Source organism: Salvia miltiorrhiza, chromosome 5 (genome assembly GCF_028751815.1).
Source record: "Salvia miltiorrhiza cultivar Shanhuang (shh) chromosome 5, IMPLAD_Smil_shh, whole genome shotgun sequence".
Lineage (NCBI taxonomy): Eukaryota > Viridiplantae > Streptophyta > Magnoliopsida > Lamiales > Lamiaceae > Salvia > Salvia miltiorrhiza.
Window position 1 is genome coordinate 14,992,909 of NC_080391.1, and position 15,070 is coordinate 15,007,978.

A 15,070-nucleotide genomic window follows, 5' to 3' on the forward strand; every position below is an offset into this window, starting at 1 on the left:
CATGTGGGCTATATCTGGTAGAAGATTGTCTTTCTCTGGTAGACCTTCTGACTGGAGGGACATCATCTTGTACAGGTGGAGTCTGATCGTCACCTGCTTCATCATCAACCGGATCACCATGCTCCGATTGGGTATCTCCCCTGTAATTCTGGAATGTCGGTGAATGAACTGGATCTAAGTTGACAGGAACTTCTGAATTAGATTCAGGCTTTTCCTTCGCATCATCAGGAACTTGATCTTCAAGGAATACAACATCCCTGCTTCTGATGACTTTCCTGTTAACTGGGTCCCATAATCTATAACCAAACTCTTCATGAGCGTATCCCAAGAAGATACATGGTTTGGTTTTATCATCAAGCTTGGATCTCTCATCTTTTGGAATGTGAACAAAAGCCCTGCAGCCAAACACTCTCAAGTGTTTGTAAGACACGTCTTTTCCTGACCAAACTCTATCTGGAATGTCACCACCCAGAGGAGTTGATGGAGAAAGGTTGATCAAGTCAACTGCGGTCCTCATAGCTTCACCGCAAAAGGATTTTGGCAGTTTGGAGTGCGACAGCATGCATTTGATTCTTTCACAAATTGTTCTGTTCATCCTTTCTGCCACGCCATTGTGTTGAGGGGTCTTTGGGACGCTTTTCTCAAGCTTAATACCATGGTTCCTGCAGTGTTGCTCAAACGGGCCTTGGTACTCACCGCCGTTGTCTGCACGAACACACTTTAGTTTCCTTCCTGTTTGTCTCTCGACTTTTGCTTGAAAATTCTTAAAGACCTCCAACGTTTGGTCTTTGGTTTTCAAAGCAAAACACCAGACTTTTCTCGAAAAATCGTCAATGAAAGTGACGAAATATAGTGCGCCACCAAGAGTTCTGTCTTTCATGTAGCACAAATCTGTGAGCACCAAATCAAGAGGTTGAGCTCTTCTTGAGGGAGAGAAGCTCTTGAATGCAACTCTGTGTTGTTTTCCGGCCAAACAATCAACACAGGTTTCCAAGTGCATTCCTTTAACCTCAGGGATGAGGCTTCTTCTAGCCAAGATCTCCAGACCTTTCTGGCTCAGATGCCCAAGCCTCTTATGCCATATCTCAATGGAGGAATTTTTTACGACTGCATTCACCTCTCCATTGGACAACGTTGCATGCATCATGTAGAGAGAATTTTGCTTTCTACCCTTTGCTGCAATTAGAGAGCCTTTGATTAGCTTCCATTTTCCTTCGCCGAAATGGTTGATGTAGCCATCATCGTCGAGCTTGCCAGTGGAAATAATATTGAGTCTGATATCAGGAACATGTCGGACATCTTTTAAGATAAGCTTACATCCAGTGTCAGTAAGCAGGACAATGTCTCCTATACCAGCAACTTCTGTCACACCATGATTGGCCATTCTGACTTTGCCAAAGCTGCCACCGGTGTAGGATGCAAACATATCACGATGTGGTGTAATGTGATATGATGCACCCGAATCAACGATCCAGTCTGTTTGTTGGCATGACGAACTCACAAGGGCATCATCGCAAACTACGACAACATCGCCATCAGTTGCAACTGCTGTTGTGTCTTTCTCAGTTTTTTCATTATTTTCACGCGCTTGATCTCTTTTCTTCTTTCTGCAGTCTCTCTCATAGTGGTTTGGACCACCGCAATAATGGCATTTGAAGTCTTTTCTGGGTTTAGACTTCCCCCTGGATTTATCTCTCGAGTATTGAGAGCCTTTACTTTTACTTCTCCCTCGATCTCCGTTTTCAGCAATCATCGCCTTTGTCTCAGAAGAACGTTCTTGATCTTTTCTTCTGGATTCTTCATTAAGAAGACAATCTTTGACCATCTGCAAGGTCAATGCTCCACCTGGAGCCGAGTTACTAATTGACACTACAAGAGTGTCCCAACTGTCCGGCAACGAACTGAGTAGCAATAAAGCTACGACTTCATCATCAAGAGAAATCTTCATGTTGGTGGATTGGTTGATAAGACCCTGATATGCATTTAGGTGCTCCGTCATGTTGGCACCCTCTGCATATCGCAAGCGAACGATTTTTCTGATGATGGAAGCTTTGTTTAAAGCGTTTTTCCTTTCAAACATAGCTTCCATTTTCTTCCAAAGAACGTCAGCTTTTTCCTCATTAGCAAAATGATGAAAAATACTGTGTTCAATGAAGCGCCGGACGTAACCAACTATTTTTCTGTGCATGATGAGCCATTCATCATCACTCATATCCTTTGGTTTGGCATCATCTCCATGTAAGGGCAAATAGAGATCCTTACAATAGAGAAGATCTAACATGCTTGGCTTCCAAATTGAGTAATTTGATCCGCTCAATTTGAACATACCACCAAGCGACGACGATTCCTCCATTTTTAATCCGCCTCAGAACCAAGGTGGCTCTGATACCACTTGTTGGGAAAAGTGGTGAATAAATATTCAAGAGTGTCAAAATAAATGACACTTGCACAGCGGAACCAGGATAATTCTTTTCCCTCTTGCTGGATTAAAAAATGGGATCCAAACCAAGAAAAATATTTGGTGCAAAATATAAGAAAATATGAGACAAGAATTTTTACGTGGAAAACCCAAATTGGGAAAAACCACGAGACCGTAGTCCAGAAATCTTCCACTATGTATATAGTAGGTGTTTACCTCGTATTTGGGCAGTTTTTGCGTATATTTCTGTTGTGCATTCGAGCATGTTTCATGACTTTTTGCCTTATATTTCACGTGCTCGATGATCTTTTTGGATATATTACTGTCGTGTGCAGGAATCGAGAGTTGTCAAGTGTTTTTAGCATCGATCGGAGCAATTTTCGAAGACAACCCCACGGCGGCCGCGGCTCTACGGCGCGGGCCGTGCTTGATTTTGGAGGAAACTGCGAATGGCGCTCACGGCGCCGCCGTGTCACGGCGGCCGCCGTCCACGGCGCCGTCGTCTCACGGCGCTGCCGCCTCTGTGCAGATCCGACAGTACACTTTTTCGTTTAAAAACCCCTTTATAGGGTTTCACTTTATCACTTCTCGACCCAGCAGCCTCCAAGGGCGATTTCCACATTTTTCCTTGGGTTTTTAGAGTTTCAAATCAATTACTTTCGATTGTGGATTCATTGGATTGCTTTGGATGTCAATTAACACTTCATCGGATTGGTTTTCCTTGGATTGCTATGTTTTGTAAGAACTCCCTTTGATTCTCTTTGTTTATGAATTCTTTGGTTAATTGAATCTTTGTTTTATACTTTTGATGGATGTAATGATTAGAGATGATTGTTGTTGAGTTTAGATAATCTACGTGATTCGTAGTTCGTTGCTATTGCTTACGTTTTTCCCTTCTTGTTGGTGAAAGTTTAGAGATTTCTTTTTATGGAGATTAAGATTTTCTTTGCATTCGAATCTTATGCTTGATTTACCTTCTTGCCTAGGTAGTTATTAATCTTTGATGTTTACAAGTTTATGATCGTTTGGTTTAGTGTTGGAGTTGGAAACTCTTGTTGATTTCGTTAATGTTCAAATACCATGTTCTAGTTAGTTCGTCGTTGAGTTGCTTGCGGAATTCTCTTGGATTGTGTGTGTTTGCTTAACATTCATTTGATTAAATGTTAATATGTTATTTCGCCTAGATAATCGTTGTTTATGGTGTTGAATTGATGATTGCTTTCTAGATTGCTAGTTTAGAACCTTAGCTTTGTTTTCCTTCTTGCGTTCTTATTGGCTTCCTATCTTTTGCCTAGTTAACTTTATATGCTTTATTTTAATTACGCATTAGTTAATCGGAGAGAAAGTGTCAGACCCAATTACCCGATTAGAGTGTTTAGATTTCTTTTAAGTTTCTTGTGAGCAATACGATTAGAGCCCTGTTTAGCCTTCCTTGTGAGACGACTTGAGTCACCTTACCACCCTAGGACGACCTCGTATAAATTCGAGTCCATCCGTTAGGTGTTTTTGGATGAGTCAAATTTTGGCGCCGTTGCCGGGGAAGGCTTTAGGCATTTGATTGTGTTGCATTGTTTTCCGTGTTTATTTTTGTTTATTTCTTTTGACTCGGTTATTTTCTCCCTCCGGTGCGTTTGATTTGTTTGTTCGTGTTGTGTATGCAAGGACGTAGAAGCTTGAAGAGAAAGCTTGCACCTTACTACGACAACATTCATCGACCTCGGGAGGTTCTTTCAAGCCTGGAGAAGGAGTCCGAGTCCAGTTCGAGAAGTTTTGTGGAATCACCGTTTCGAGAGAAAAATTGTGAAGAGAGAATTGCTTCCAATCCCATTCTGGAAGCTTTTGAGGAGACATTTTCAGTGCATTCTGAAAAAGAAGAAGAAGCTTGGCCCAATCCTGACCAAGAAGCAATGGCGGAGCAGAATGTTCAGTACATGGGAGATTTTTCCAGGCCAGTTATTGGGACCACTAGCACGTCAGCTATAGTGCTTCCCACGGCGGTCCGAAATTACAATCTGAAGCCCAACGATTCAAACCTGCTGCCGCTCTTTTATGGGATGCCGAGTGAGGATGCCTTACAATTCATTCGTGACTTCTGCACTCAAGTGCAGACCTTCCCACTACTGGAACTCACCGAGGATCAATTGAGACTCAAGTGCTTACCTTATGCACTCAAGGACCGGGCTAGAACGTGGTTACTGTCCTTGCCGCCAAACTCCATTACCACATGGGCAGAGGCGAGTGAGAAGTTCATGCTCAAATACTACCCTAATCACAAGACGCAGGAGATTAGGACACAAATAATGAACTTCATGCAAGGAGCTGACGAGCCTCTCCACGAGGCTTGGGAGAGATTCCAAGAGCTTCTTCGCCAGTGTCCACAGCACCAGTTAGCACCTGTTATGTTGATGCAGTTCTTCTATGACGGATTGATTCACACGGCACAGTTTATGGTGGACAGTACCGCTGGGGGCAACATTGCCCGAAAGACAGCTGATCAGCTCAAAGAGATCTTCAACACTCTTGCCGCGAGTTCTCAACATAAATCAGTCAGAGGAAGGAGGGTCGAAGCCAATGCTGTAGTCCCAAATAATGAACTGCAGAAGCAAGTAGCGGACCTGATGAGGCAAGTTCAGCATTTAAGAATGAACCAGGTGGAGCCTCAATCCGTTCAAGCACCGCCAGCTCAAGCACCCCTAGCGCAGTCACCGCCATCAGAAGGATGTGGAATATGTGGCGATTTTGGCCACGGAACCAACGAGTGCCATCGAATGGGGGAGTTTACACCCGAAGGGGAGGCAGAGGTCTATGCTGCTCAGGGATACCCAGGGAGGCCTCAGTTTAAGCATAGGCCCATGTTTAATCAAGGGCAACAGAATTCCAACTCTGGTTGGAGAGCTCAGCAGAATTCTGGATGGAGGAATCAAGCTCCTGGCCAAGGGTCGGGATCAAATCAGGGAAATCAATTCCGCCGTCCTCCTCAGCAATATGGGTATCAGAACCAACAGCAATTTTACCCATCTCAACAGCAGTTTCCCTTTCCTCAGCAGCAGAACTACCAGCAAGCTTATCAGCAGCAGCAGCAGCCACCGCAGTATCAGCAGTATCAATAGTTCCCTATGCAGCAAGGGAATTTTCAGCAGCAGCAGCAATACCAGAATGCGCCCCAGCAATTTCAGAAGCCAGCTCAACCGCAGAAGTCGTCTCTCGAGGACACCATGCAATCCTTTATGGAGATGACCAAACAGAACATGGAGTCACAGTCTGCTACAATCAAGCGTCTTGAGACAACCGTTGGACAACTCTCAGGGACTTTGAACCAGATGCAACAGCAGCAACAGCCAGGGAAACTCCATGGACAAGGATTGCAACCTCATCAAGCTCAAGCTGTCACAGTCTTACGAAGTGGGAAGAAGGTGGACAACAAAGTTGAGATCCCCACTGACGAGCTCCCTAAAGAAACTCGTGAGGAGGAGATGGTGAAAGAATTACCTCCACCGAGAGAAGAAGAGCAGCAAGGAGAGCCATCAGTGACGCTTCACAAGGCCACAAAGCCATACAGACCACCGATTCCGTACCCAGGTCGGTTGAGGAATGAGAAGCAAGACCAACAATTCACCGATTTCTACAACATGTTGGCAAAGGTAAATGTCAACTTACCACTTCTGGACGTGATAAGAAACGTCCCGGCCTATGTGAAGTTCTTTAAAGAGCTGGCATCCAAGAAGAGAAAGTTTGTTGACAACGAGAAGATTCTTGTATCCGAGGTTGCCAATTCCATCATGCAACAGCCCTTGCCACCCAAGCAACGAGATCCAGGTAGTTTTGTTATCAATATTGCGTTGGGGAATGGTAAGGAGGCCTCGGGTATGCTTGATTTGGGGGCAGGGATTAATTTGATGCCGTACTCTATTTTTAAACAACTAGAGTTAGGCGATTTAAAACCCACTCGAATGTGCTTGCAATTGGCAGATAGATCAGTTAGGTATCCTCGCGGGGTCATTGAGGATATTCTAGTTAGAGTGGGTGGTTTGACAGTACCTGTCGATTTTGTTGTGCTTGAGATAGGAGAAGTTCATGAGAATGGCAAGGAGCATACTTTATTGCTGGGAAGACCATTCATGGCTACCACTAACACGTTGATTGATGTGAAAAATGGAACAATAAAAATGACAGTGTTAGGAGAGTCTGTGTCTTTTTCTGTGCATCATAGTGGTGCTTTGCCATCATCTTTATTTACTAATGAATGCTCTTATATAGATGTTATTGATAGCCTCGCCGAGATGGTTTATATGCAGGAACAAGAGATAGTGGACGTCTTTGCAGGATCGGCGGATATGGAGGAGTTTGCTCGGGAAACCGAGGAAAGAGAGAGAGAACGAAGAGACAAACTCCCCATTGATGAGCCTGTGGTGCTTGAAGATGTCACAAAGTGCAAAAAGCCCAAGTTGGAACTCAAGGATCTCCCCAAACACCTAAAATATGTGTACTTGGAAGAAGGAGAGGAGAAGCCCGTGATAATATCCGCCGAGCTCACGCATGAGCAAGAAATGGCGTTGATGGAAGTGCTAAGGAGCAACAAGTTAGCATTTGGTTGGGGTCTTGCCGACATTTGTGGCATTAGCCCCGCTACGTGCATGCATTGAATTTACCTCGAGGATGGAGCAACACCTAAGAGGGATGGTCAACGACGATTAAACCCCGTCCTCATGGAGGTAGTACGTAAGGAGATACTCAAACTATTAGCCGAAGGAATCATTTACCCTATCGCCGATAGTGAGTGGGTAAGCCCGGTGCATGTGGTGCCCAAGAAGGGAGAAATTACGGTTATCCTCAATGACAACAAGGAGTTGGTGCCGACCCGTCCGGTTACGGGTTGGCGTATGTGTATTGACTACAGGAAATTAAATGCCGTAACAAAAAAAGACCATTTTCCTCTCCCTTTTATTGATCAAATGTTGGATCGTTTATCTGGTCATGATTTTTACTGTTTCCTTGATGGTTTGTCAGGTTATTACCAAATAGCAATCGCGCCGGAGGACCAGGACAAGACGGCGTTCACAACCCCATTTGGTACCTTTGCGTGGAAGAGGATGCCTTTTGGGCTGTGCAATGCACCGGGGACCTTTCAACGGTGCATGATGTCGATCTTCGCGGAAATGATAGGTGATTTTGTTGAAATTTTCATGGATGACTTTTCCGTGTTTGGAAATTCGTATAGTGATTGCTTGGGTAAAATTAATTTGGTTTTGAAAAGGTGTATAGAGAGTGGGCTAACTCTTAGCTGGGAAAAGAGTCACTTCATGGTGACTAGTAGCATCGTTCTTGGCCACGTGGTGTCAAAAGATGGTATAGAGGTTGATAGGGCTAAGGTGGAGGTGATTGAAAAATTACCCCCACCAATTGATGTGAAAGGTATACGGAGTTTCCTAGGTCATGCCGGGTTTTACCGGCGTTTCATTAAGGATTTCTCTAAAATTACCCAACCTTTATGTCGTCTACTTGCTCAAGATGTGGAATTTGATTTTAATGAAACCTGTATGCATGCTTTTGAATTGCTGAAGCTCAAATTAAGCACTGCACCTGTTGTTGTTGCACCCAATTGGTCTTTGCCTTTTGAGATTATGTGTGATGCTTCAAACTCCGCTGTGGGGGCCGTTCTTGGTCAACGTGTTGACAAAATGTTGCGTGTGATTTACTATGCTAGCTTGACTTTGAACAGTGCACAAGTGAATTACACCACCACTGAAAAAGAGTTGCTTGCTGTGGTTTTTGCTTTAGATAAGTTTCGTGCTTATATTATTGGGTCTAAAGTAATTGTCCATAGTGATCATGCGGCACTAAGGTATTTGTTGACTAAGTCCCAAGCTAAGCCACGCCTTATCCGTTGGATTTTATTATTGCAAGAGTTTGATCTTGAGATTAAGGATAGGAAGGGGAGTGAAAACTCCGTTGCCGATCACTTATCTAGACTTGAGCATAATGTGGTTGAGTCGAGTAAAGATGCCATACATGAGTCTTTTCCGTTTGAACATACTTATGAAATTGCCTCTGTGCCTTGGTTTGCTGATATTGTCAATTACCTTGCTTGTGGGGAATTAAGACCCGATCTAACATCTCAAGAGAGGAAAAGGTTTTTGGCTACTTGCAGGCAATATTATTGGGAAGATCCTTACCTTTTCAAGTTGGGAAAGGACGAGGTGATTCGAAGATGCATCCCGGATGTGGAGCAACAACAAGTGTTGAGGCTTTGCCATGAAGCCCATTGTGGTGGGCATTTTGGTGGACAAAAGACGGCTCATAAGGTCCTCCAATCTGGTTTGTTTTGGCCAAATCTTTTCAAAGATGCTCATTCTTTTTATCTTGCTTGTGATAAATGCCAAAGAGTTGGTAACATTGGGCGCAGGAATGAAATGCCTCTCACGAGCATTCTTGTGGTTGAGATTTTTGATGTGTGGGGGATCGATTTCATGGGCCCCTTCCCTATGTCTTACGGTTTTGAGTATATCTTGCTTGCTGTAGACTATGTGTCCAAGTGGGTTGAAGCCATCCCCACAAGGACATGTGATGCTAATGTCGTCTTGAAGTTTGTGCAGGAGAACATATTATGTAGATTTGGATTTCCCAAGGCCATAATCAGTGATGGAGGCAAACACTTCTGCAACAAGCTTTTTGAGAAGCTTATGAGGAAAAACGGCATCACTCACAAGGTGGCCACACCCTACCATCCTCAGACTTCGGGGCAAGCCGAAACAAGTAATCGGCAAATCAAGGGCATCTTGGAAAAGACGGTCCAACCCTCCCGTAAGGATTGGTCACTTAAGCTTAATGATGCCTTGTGGGCGTATCGCACCGCTTTCAAAGGAGTCCTGGGAATGAGTCCCTACCGTCTTGTCTACGGGAAATCATGCCACTTACCGGTAGAGGTTGAGCACCGAGCTTATTGGGCAATCAAGGCCACAAATTGCGACCTTACAACTGCAGGGAAGCATAGAGCCTTGCAAATGGAAGAACTTGATGAATTGCGCAACGAGGCGTACGAGAATGCAAGGATCTACAAAGACAAAGTCAAGCGGTTGCACGATAGCCGTATTGTGCCCAAGAATCTCCAACCCGGAATGAAGGTGCTTTTGTTCAATTCAAGGTTGAAACTCTTCCCGGGCAAGCTCAAGTCTCGTTGGAGTGGCCCTTTCATTCTTAAGGAGATTCTCCCTCATGGCGCCGTGGTCTTAAGCAAGGAGAACAACGAAGAGTCGTTTACCGTCAATGGGCATAGGGTGAAGCCTTACTTGGAGCATGAAGTGGTTGCTGCCGTAGTGGAGTCCCAAGCACTCCACGACCCATTGTTTTGACAAGCTTATTATAGTCGAGCTCTCGACCTTAACTAGAGCGCTTCGTGGGAGGCAACCTACGTTTCTTTCGTTTCTCTTTTCCTTTTTGTTTTGTGTAGAGTGAGTTCTCGAGGTGTTTTATCCTCTCGTTGCCGGTTTAAGTTGGGTTTTCACTTGTGTATTTTTATGGTTTTGCAGGCTTTCAGTTTATCGGACTCTCTCCGAGTTCGAAGACAGCGATAAGGGGCCGCTGGACGCCCCGGGACACCCGCCGCCGCCCCACGACGGCGGCCATATGTTCTCCGCAACCCAAAATCACCATTAGACGAAAGAGGGTCACGGCGCCGCCGCCTCACGGCGGCCGCCGTCCACGGCGCCGCCGTATCACGGCGGGCGCCGTCCCCCCCATTTGTTTCCACCCAACTCCCATATTCAAGCAAAAACCCCGTAGGGGGTGCACGGCGGCGCCGTGCCACGGCGGCCGCCGTCACCCCCATCCCAGCCCGCCCAGCCCGACAGCAAGCCCAGCCCGTCCCTCCCCCTTTAAAAACAACTAAACCCTATTTCTCCCCCCCATCAGCCCACCCGCGCCGCACATCCTTCCCTTTCCCTCCCAAGCCCACCGCCGTCCACTTCCACCACCGTCCACCTCCAACACCGCCGTCCACTTTCCACCGCCGTCCACCTCCACCACCGCCATCCCCTACCAACGCCACCAGCCGCACCATCTCTCTCTCTCTCGCTTCAACGCCATTCCGACCACCACTCCCCACCGTCGCCCATCAACCTCCGTCCTCACCACTCTTGCAGCCACCGCCGTCTCTGCAACCAGCCGGCGGCGCAGAGCCGCTCACAACCGTCATCTCCCTCTATACACGGCCGCCGCCGCATACACGCCTGCCGCCGTGTCTCACTACCACCGCTGTCTCCTCCCGCTGATTCACATCCGCCGACGTATACACGGCCACCGCCGTGATTCACATCCGCCGACGTATACACGGCCGCCGCCGTGATTCACATCCGCCGTCTCCTTCACGGCCGCCGCCGTCTGAACCGCCCCCCGTTAGCACAGCCGCAACCATCTGTTTCCATCTACTTTATTCCATGGCACCCCTCAAAACCTACAAGCGCCTCCGCCGCCTCATAGTCAACGAAGACGAGGACGAGTCCCCACCAAGCCCGCCGGCCTCTTCTAGCCGCCAGCCGGCCTCGCCTATCCCCCGCCCTCCCTCGCCACCGAAGGACATCCGGCATGTCTATAATGCTCTTTTTGCTATCTTTGAGGACTGGGAGGGCACTCGATGGACGGCCCTTAAAGGGAAGAAGGTTACCCAGCCTCGCTGTCTCGATTGGCCACTGCTCCGAAGGGTGAAACTTGACCAAGATATCACGACACATTTGAAGAATTTGAAACTTTTCAAGTTTACACAAACCACGCCGCCGGGGTTGCTTCCATTGCATTTGGAATTCCTTTGCACCCTCAACATGACCGCGGACAAGTCCCAGCTTCATTGCCGCATGCTCAATACGCCATGCGTCGTCACTTACCGGATCATGAGTGAAGTCTTTGGGTTTCACCCGAAGCGATTGAAGGGACTCCCGGATACGTGGGTGCCGGCTAATGCTTGGAAAGAATTGACTGGATTGTCCACTTGGACCGGTCAGGGTGCCCCGAGCAACCAACTCATTGACGCCGACATTGGCGTGCTCCACAAATTCCTGTCTTTCTGCATTCTGGGCAAGGAGCAGGCAAACAAAGTCAATGAGACCGAACTCTATATGCTATGGTGTGCAAAGCGACAGAAGAAGATTGACGCCACAACCATAATTTGGAACCAGCTTCACAACATGGCCCGGTATGGGGGTTTCAAGCCTTCCCTGAGCCCCATCTCTACCGCCCTGGCCCTCCATTTCGGCCTCTTCACGCCGACCCAGGTCCCCGAACACCTGCGTGCCTCTGAGACAAGGCTGATTGATCGATCTGAGCTCAAGACATTTGTGGCCAAAGACTTCACCATCATTCCACAGGCCAAACGCCCCAATGTTCGTTCCATTTTGCAACAATTGAATCGGGGCGAGGGCACGTCATCCTCGGCGCGCCATGTCTTAGATGACAATGATGAGGACGATGATGAGGACGATGATGAGGAGCAGTACGAGGAACCTGTGCCACCACCTCATTTCGTTTATGATCCTGAGGCCGGCCCCTGCAATGCCTTTCAGCAGTTTCAGGCCCACTTTGACGAGTCCTTTGGCCAGTTCCGCCAGGAGGTCTCCTCCCGTTTTGATTCAGTGGAGGACTCGGTGGGCGGCATCTACGCAAGGATCGACGACATCTATGGTCATCTGGACCATCTGGGAGGCCAAGTAACGCCCATGCAGCAACAGTTGGGCGACATCTATGGCCATGTCAACACCATTGGTGGAGAGGTCACGCGCTTGCGTGAACAGGTGTCATCATATGATGCTCGGTTTGCCCAGTACAACCAGGGCCTCACCGACGCCAACGAGGGACTCACGGACACCAACTACTACATCGCTGACCTCGAGAGGCAATGGGCCGCCTTCTCGTTGCAGAACCAGGACCAGTTCTGGCACCCTCCACCGGGCCCCCCTCGGGGCCCCAACTGAGCATTCCTTTTACCCACCTTTGTACATTTTGTTTTATTTCATTTTATTTTGTTTTCTTTTCTTTCTTGTTTTATGTTGTCTTCTTTTGTGGGTTTTTCTGGTTGCTCGTTTTACAGGTTGTGGTCGCCGCCCTCTCTACCGCCGTCGCCGTGTGGCTGCACTCTTACCCAGGGATGTTCTTAAACTTTCTCTTTTTTGTGCCCTGAAGACAGTGCATGTTTTTCTCTGTGGGGGCGGGGCGCGATTTATGAGTTTTGGGGGAGTTTTGGGGGTTTTATGGTTCTGCCTTGGTTGCGTTGTTGGTTGTGCCGCATGCAGTTTTTATGATACCTTATCTTTGCGTTGCATGCTTGGGTGTGGTGCCCTATTTTACTTGTCTTGGGGCAAATGGTCCCCTTCTCTTGTTTTCTTGCCTGTCTTAAGTTCATCACATGATTGATGGTGATTCACTGGCGATTCTGGATTGTGTCTGTTGGTTTGTTTTCCTTGTTTTTCCTGATTGATTTGTTCCCAATGAAGTGTAATTAGTTTAAGATTTTGGTGCAACACCCTGATGAGCAACTCTTGACGTGATTTGTCCGGTAGATGCTAAGGGGAGTGTTTTCAGTGCAATTTCCTAATATCTGTCTCTGTTTTGAATTGTCTGGTTGGTTGTTGAGTCCTGATAGTCTGGGTCTCTGCTCCTCTAATGATTTCATTATGAGCATGGGAAACCACACGAAAACATTTTGGATCACCTCCAAAAGTGCAATCTCGTGAATTTTGGCCCATCTATTAAGATCGAAAATAACTTAATGCCAAGTGTAATGCAAAACGTGAAAGAATTTGAAAAAGGAATGAGACATGATTGTAAAGGAAATTGCATTAGGAAATTCACCCTTAGCGGAGAATTGGGTCTGATCGGATTGAGTTGTATCACCTTGTTGTTGCACTTTTAAAATTTTAACTTTGAACACTTGATTGGGGGACATTGATTTCTTGAAGGACTTGGATTGATTTGTGTTTGCTTGGTGAGAAGAATCGCTTGTGGGTTTTCCTTCGATTTTGTGTATGTTGCTTGAGGACAAGCAAGGATTTAAGTGTGGGGGGGTTGTTTACCTCGTATTTGGGCAGTTTTTGCGTATATTTCTGTTGTGCATTCGAGCATGTTTCATGACTTTTTGCCTTATATTTCACGTGCTCGATGATCTTTTTGGATATATTACTGTCGTGTGCAGGAATCGAGAGTTGTCAAGTGTTTTTAGCATCGATCGGAGCAATTTTCGAAGACAACCCCACGGCCGCCGCCGTGCCACGGCGGCCGCCGCAGAGACGGCGGCCGCGGCTCTACGGCGCGGGCCGTGCTTGATTTTGGAGGAAACTGCGAATGGCGCTCACGGCGCCGCCGCCTCTGTGCAGATCCGACAGTACACTTTTTCGTTTAAAAACCCCTTTCTAGGGTTTCACTTTATCACTTCTCGACCCAGCAGCCTCCAAGGGCGATTTCCACATTTTTCCTTGGGTTTTTAGAGTTTCAAATCAATTACTTTCGATTGTGGATTCATTGGATTGCTTTGGATGTCAATTAACACTTCATCGGATTGGTTTTCCTTGGATTGCTATGTTTTGTAAGAACTCCCTTTGATTCTCTTTGTTTATGAATTCTTTGGTTAATTGAATCTTTGTTTTATACTTTTGATGGATGTAATGATTAGAGATGATTGTTGTTGAGTTTAGATAATCTACGTGATTCGTAGTTCGTTGCTATTGCTTACGTTTTTCCCTTCTTGTTGGTGAAAGTTTAGAGATTTCTTTTTATGGAGATTAAGATTTTCTTTGCATTCGAATCTTATGCTTGATTTACCTTCTTGCCTAGGTAGTTATTAATCTTTGATGTTTACAAGTTTATGATCGTTTGGTTTAGTGTTGGAGTTGGAAACTCTTGTTGATTTCGTTAATGTTCAAATACCATGTTCTAGTTAGTTCGTCGTTGAGTTGCTTGCGGAATTCTCTTGGATTGTGTGTGTTTGCTTAACATTCATTTGATTAAATGTTAATATGTTATTTCGCCTAGATAATCGTTGTTTATGGTGTTGAATTGATGATTGCTTTCTAGATTGCTAGTTTAGAACCTTAGCTTTGTTTTCCTTCTTGCGTTCTTATTGGCTTCCTATCTTTTGCCTAGTTAACTTTATATGCTTTATTTTAATTACGCATTAGTTAATCGGAGAGAAAGTGTCAGACCCAATTACCCGATTAGAGTGTTTAGATTTCTTTTAAGTTTCTTGTGAGCAATACGATTAGAGCCCTGTTTAGCCTTCCTTGTGAGACGACTTGAGTCACCTTACCACCCTAGGACGACCTCGTATAAATTCGAGTCCATCCGTTAGGTGTTTTTGGATGAGTCAGTAGGCTTACAAAATTCTCCCTACACAAAATAGGGGAAACACAAAACTCAAGTTTAATAACTTGGAAAACACAAGAGGACTGAGCTACTATTTTAAGAGAGATGAAAAATCCTATGATTTTTCCTCACAATTTTCTTCTTTCAAATGCACTCACCAAACTCTCTCTTGTTTTGCCTCACACCTCTCGCACTTCTGCACGCTTTCATTTGGCAGAATGAGCCTCAATTTATAGGAAATTTTGGGCTGCAAATTTCTTCCCCTATAGCCACCTACAGCCGCAATTGTAGAATGGAACTCATAGGAGG

At 46.0% G+C, this 15,070-nt stretch overlaps 1 protein-coding gene across 1 annotated transcript; it reads left to right on the top strand.

Moving 5' to 3' along the window:
• The first annotated feature begins 5,652 nt into the window (after positions 1 to 5,652).
• Positions 5,653 to 10,072, top strand: LOC131025561 (uncharacterized). Its single transcript, XM_057955358.1, has 5 exons — positions 5,653 to 6,371; positions 8,124 to 8,137; positions 8,540 to 8,646; positions 8,782 to 9,761; positions 9,946 to 10,072. The coding sequence occupies exons 1-5, from the start codon at positions 5,653 to 5,655 to the stop codon at positions 10,070 to 10,072; spliced, it is 1,947 nt and encodes a 648-aa protein (XP_057811341.1).
• Positions 10,073 to 15,070: the final 4,998 nt, after the last annotated feature.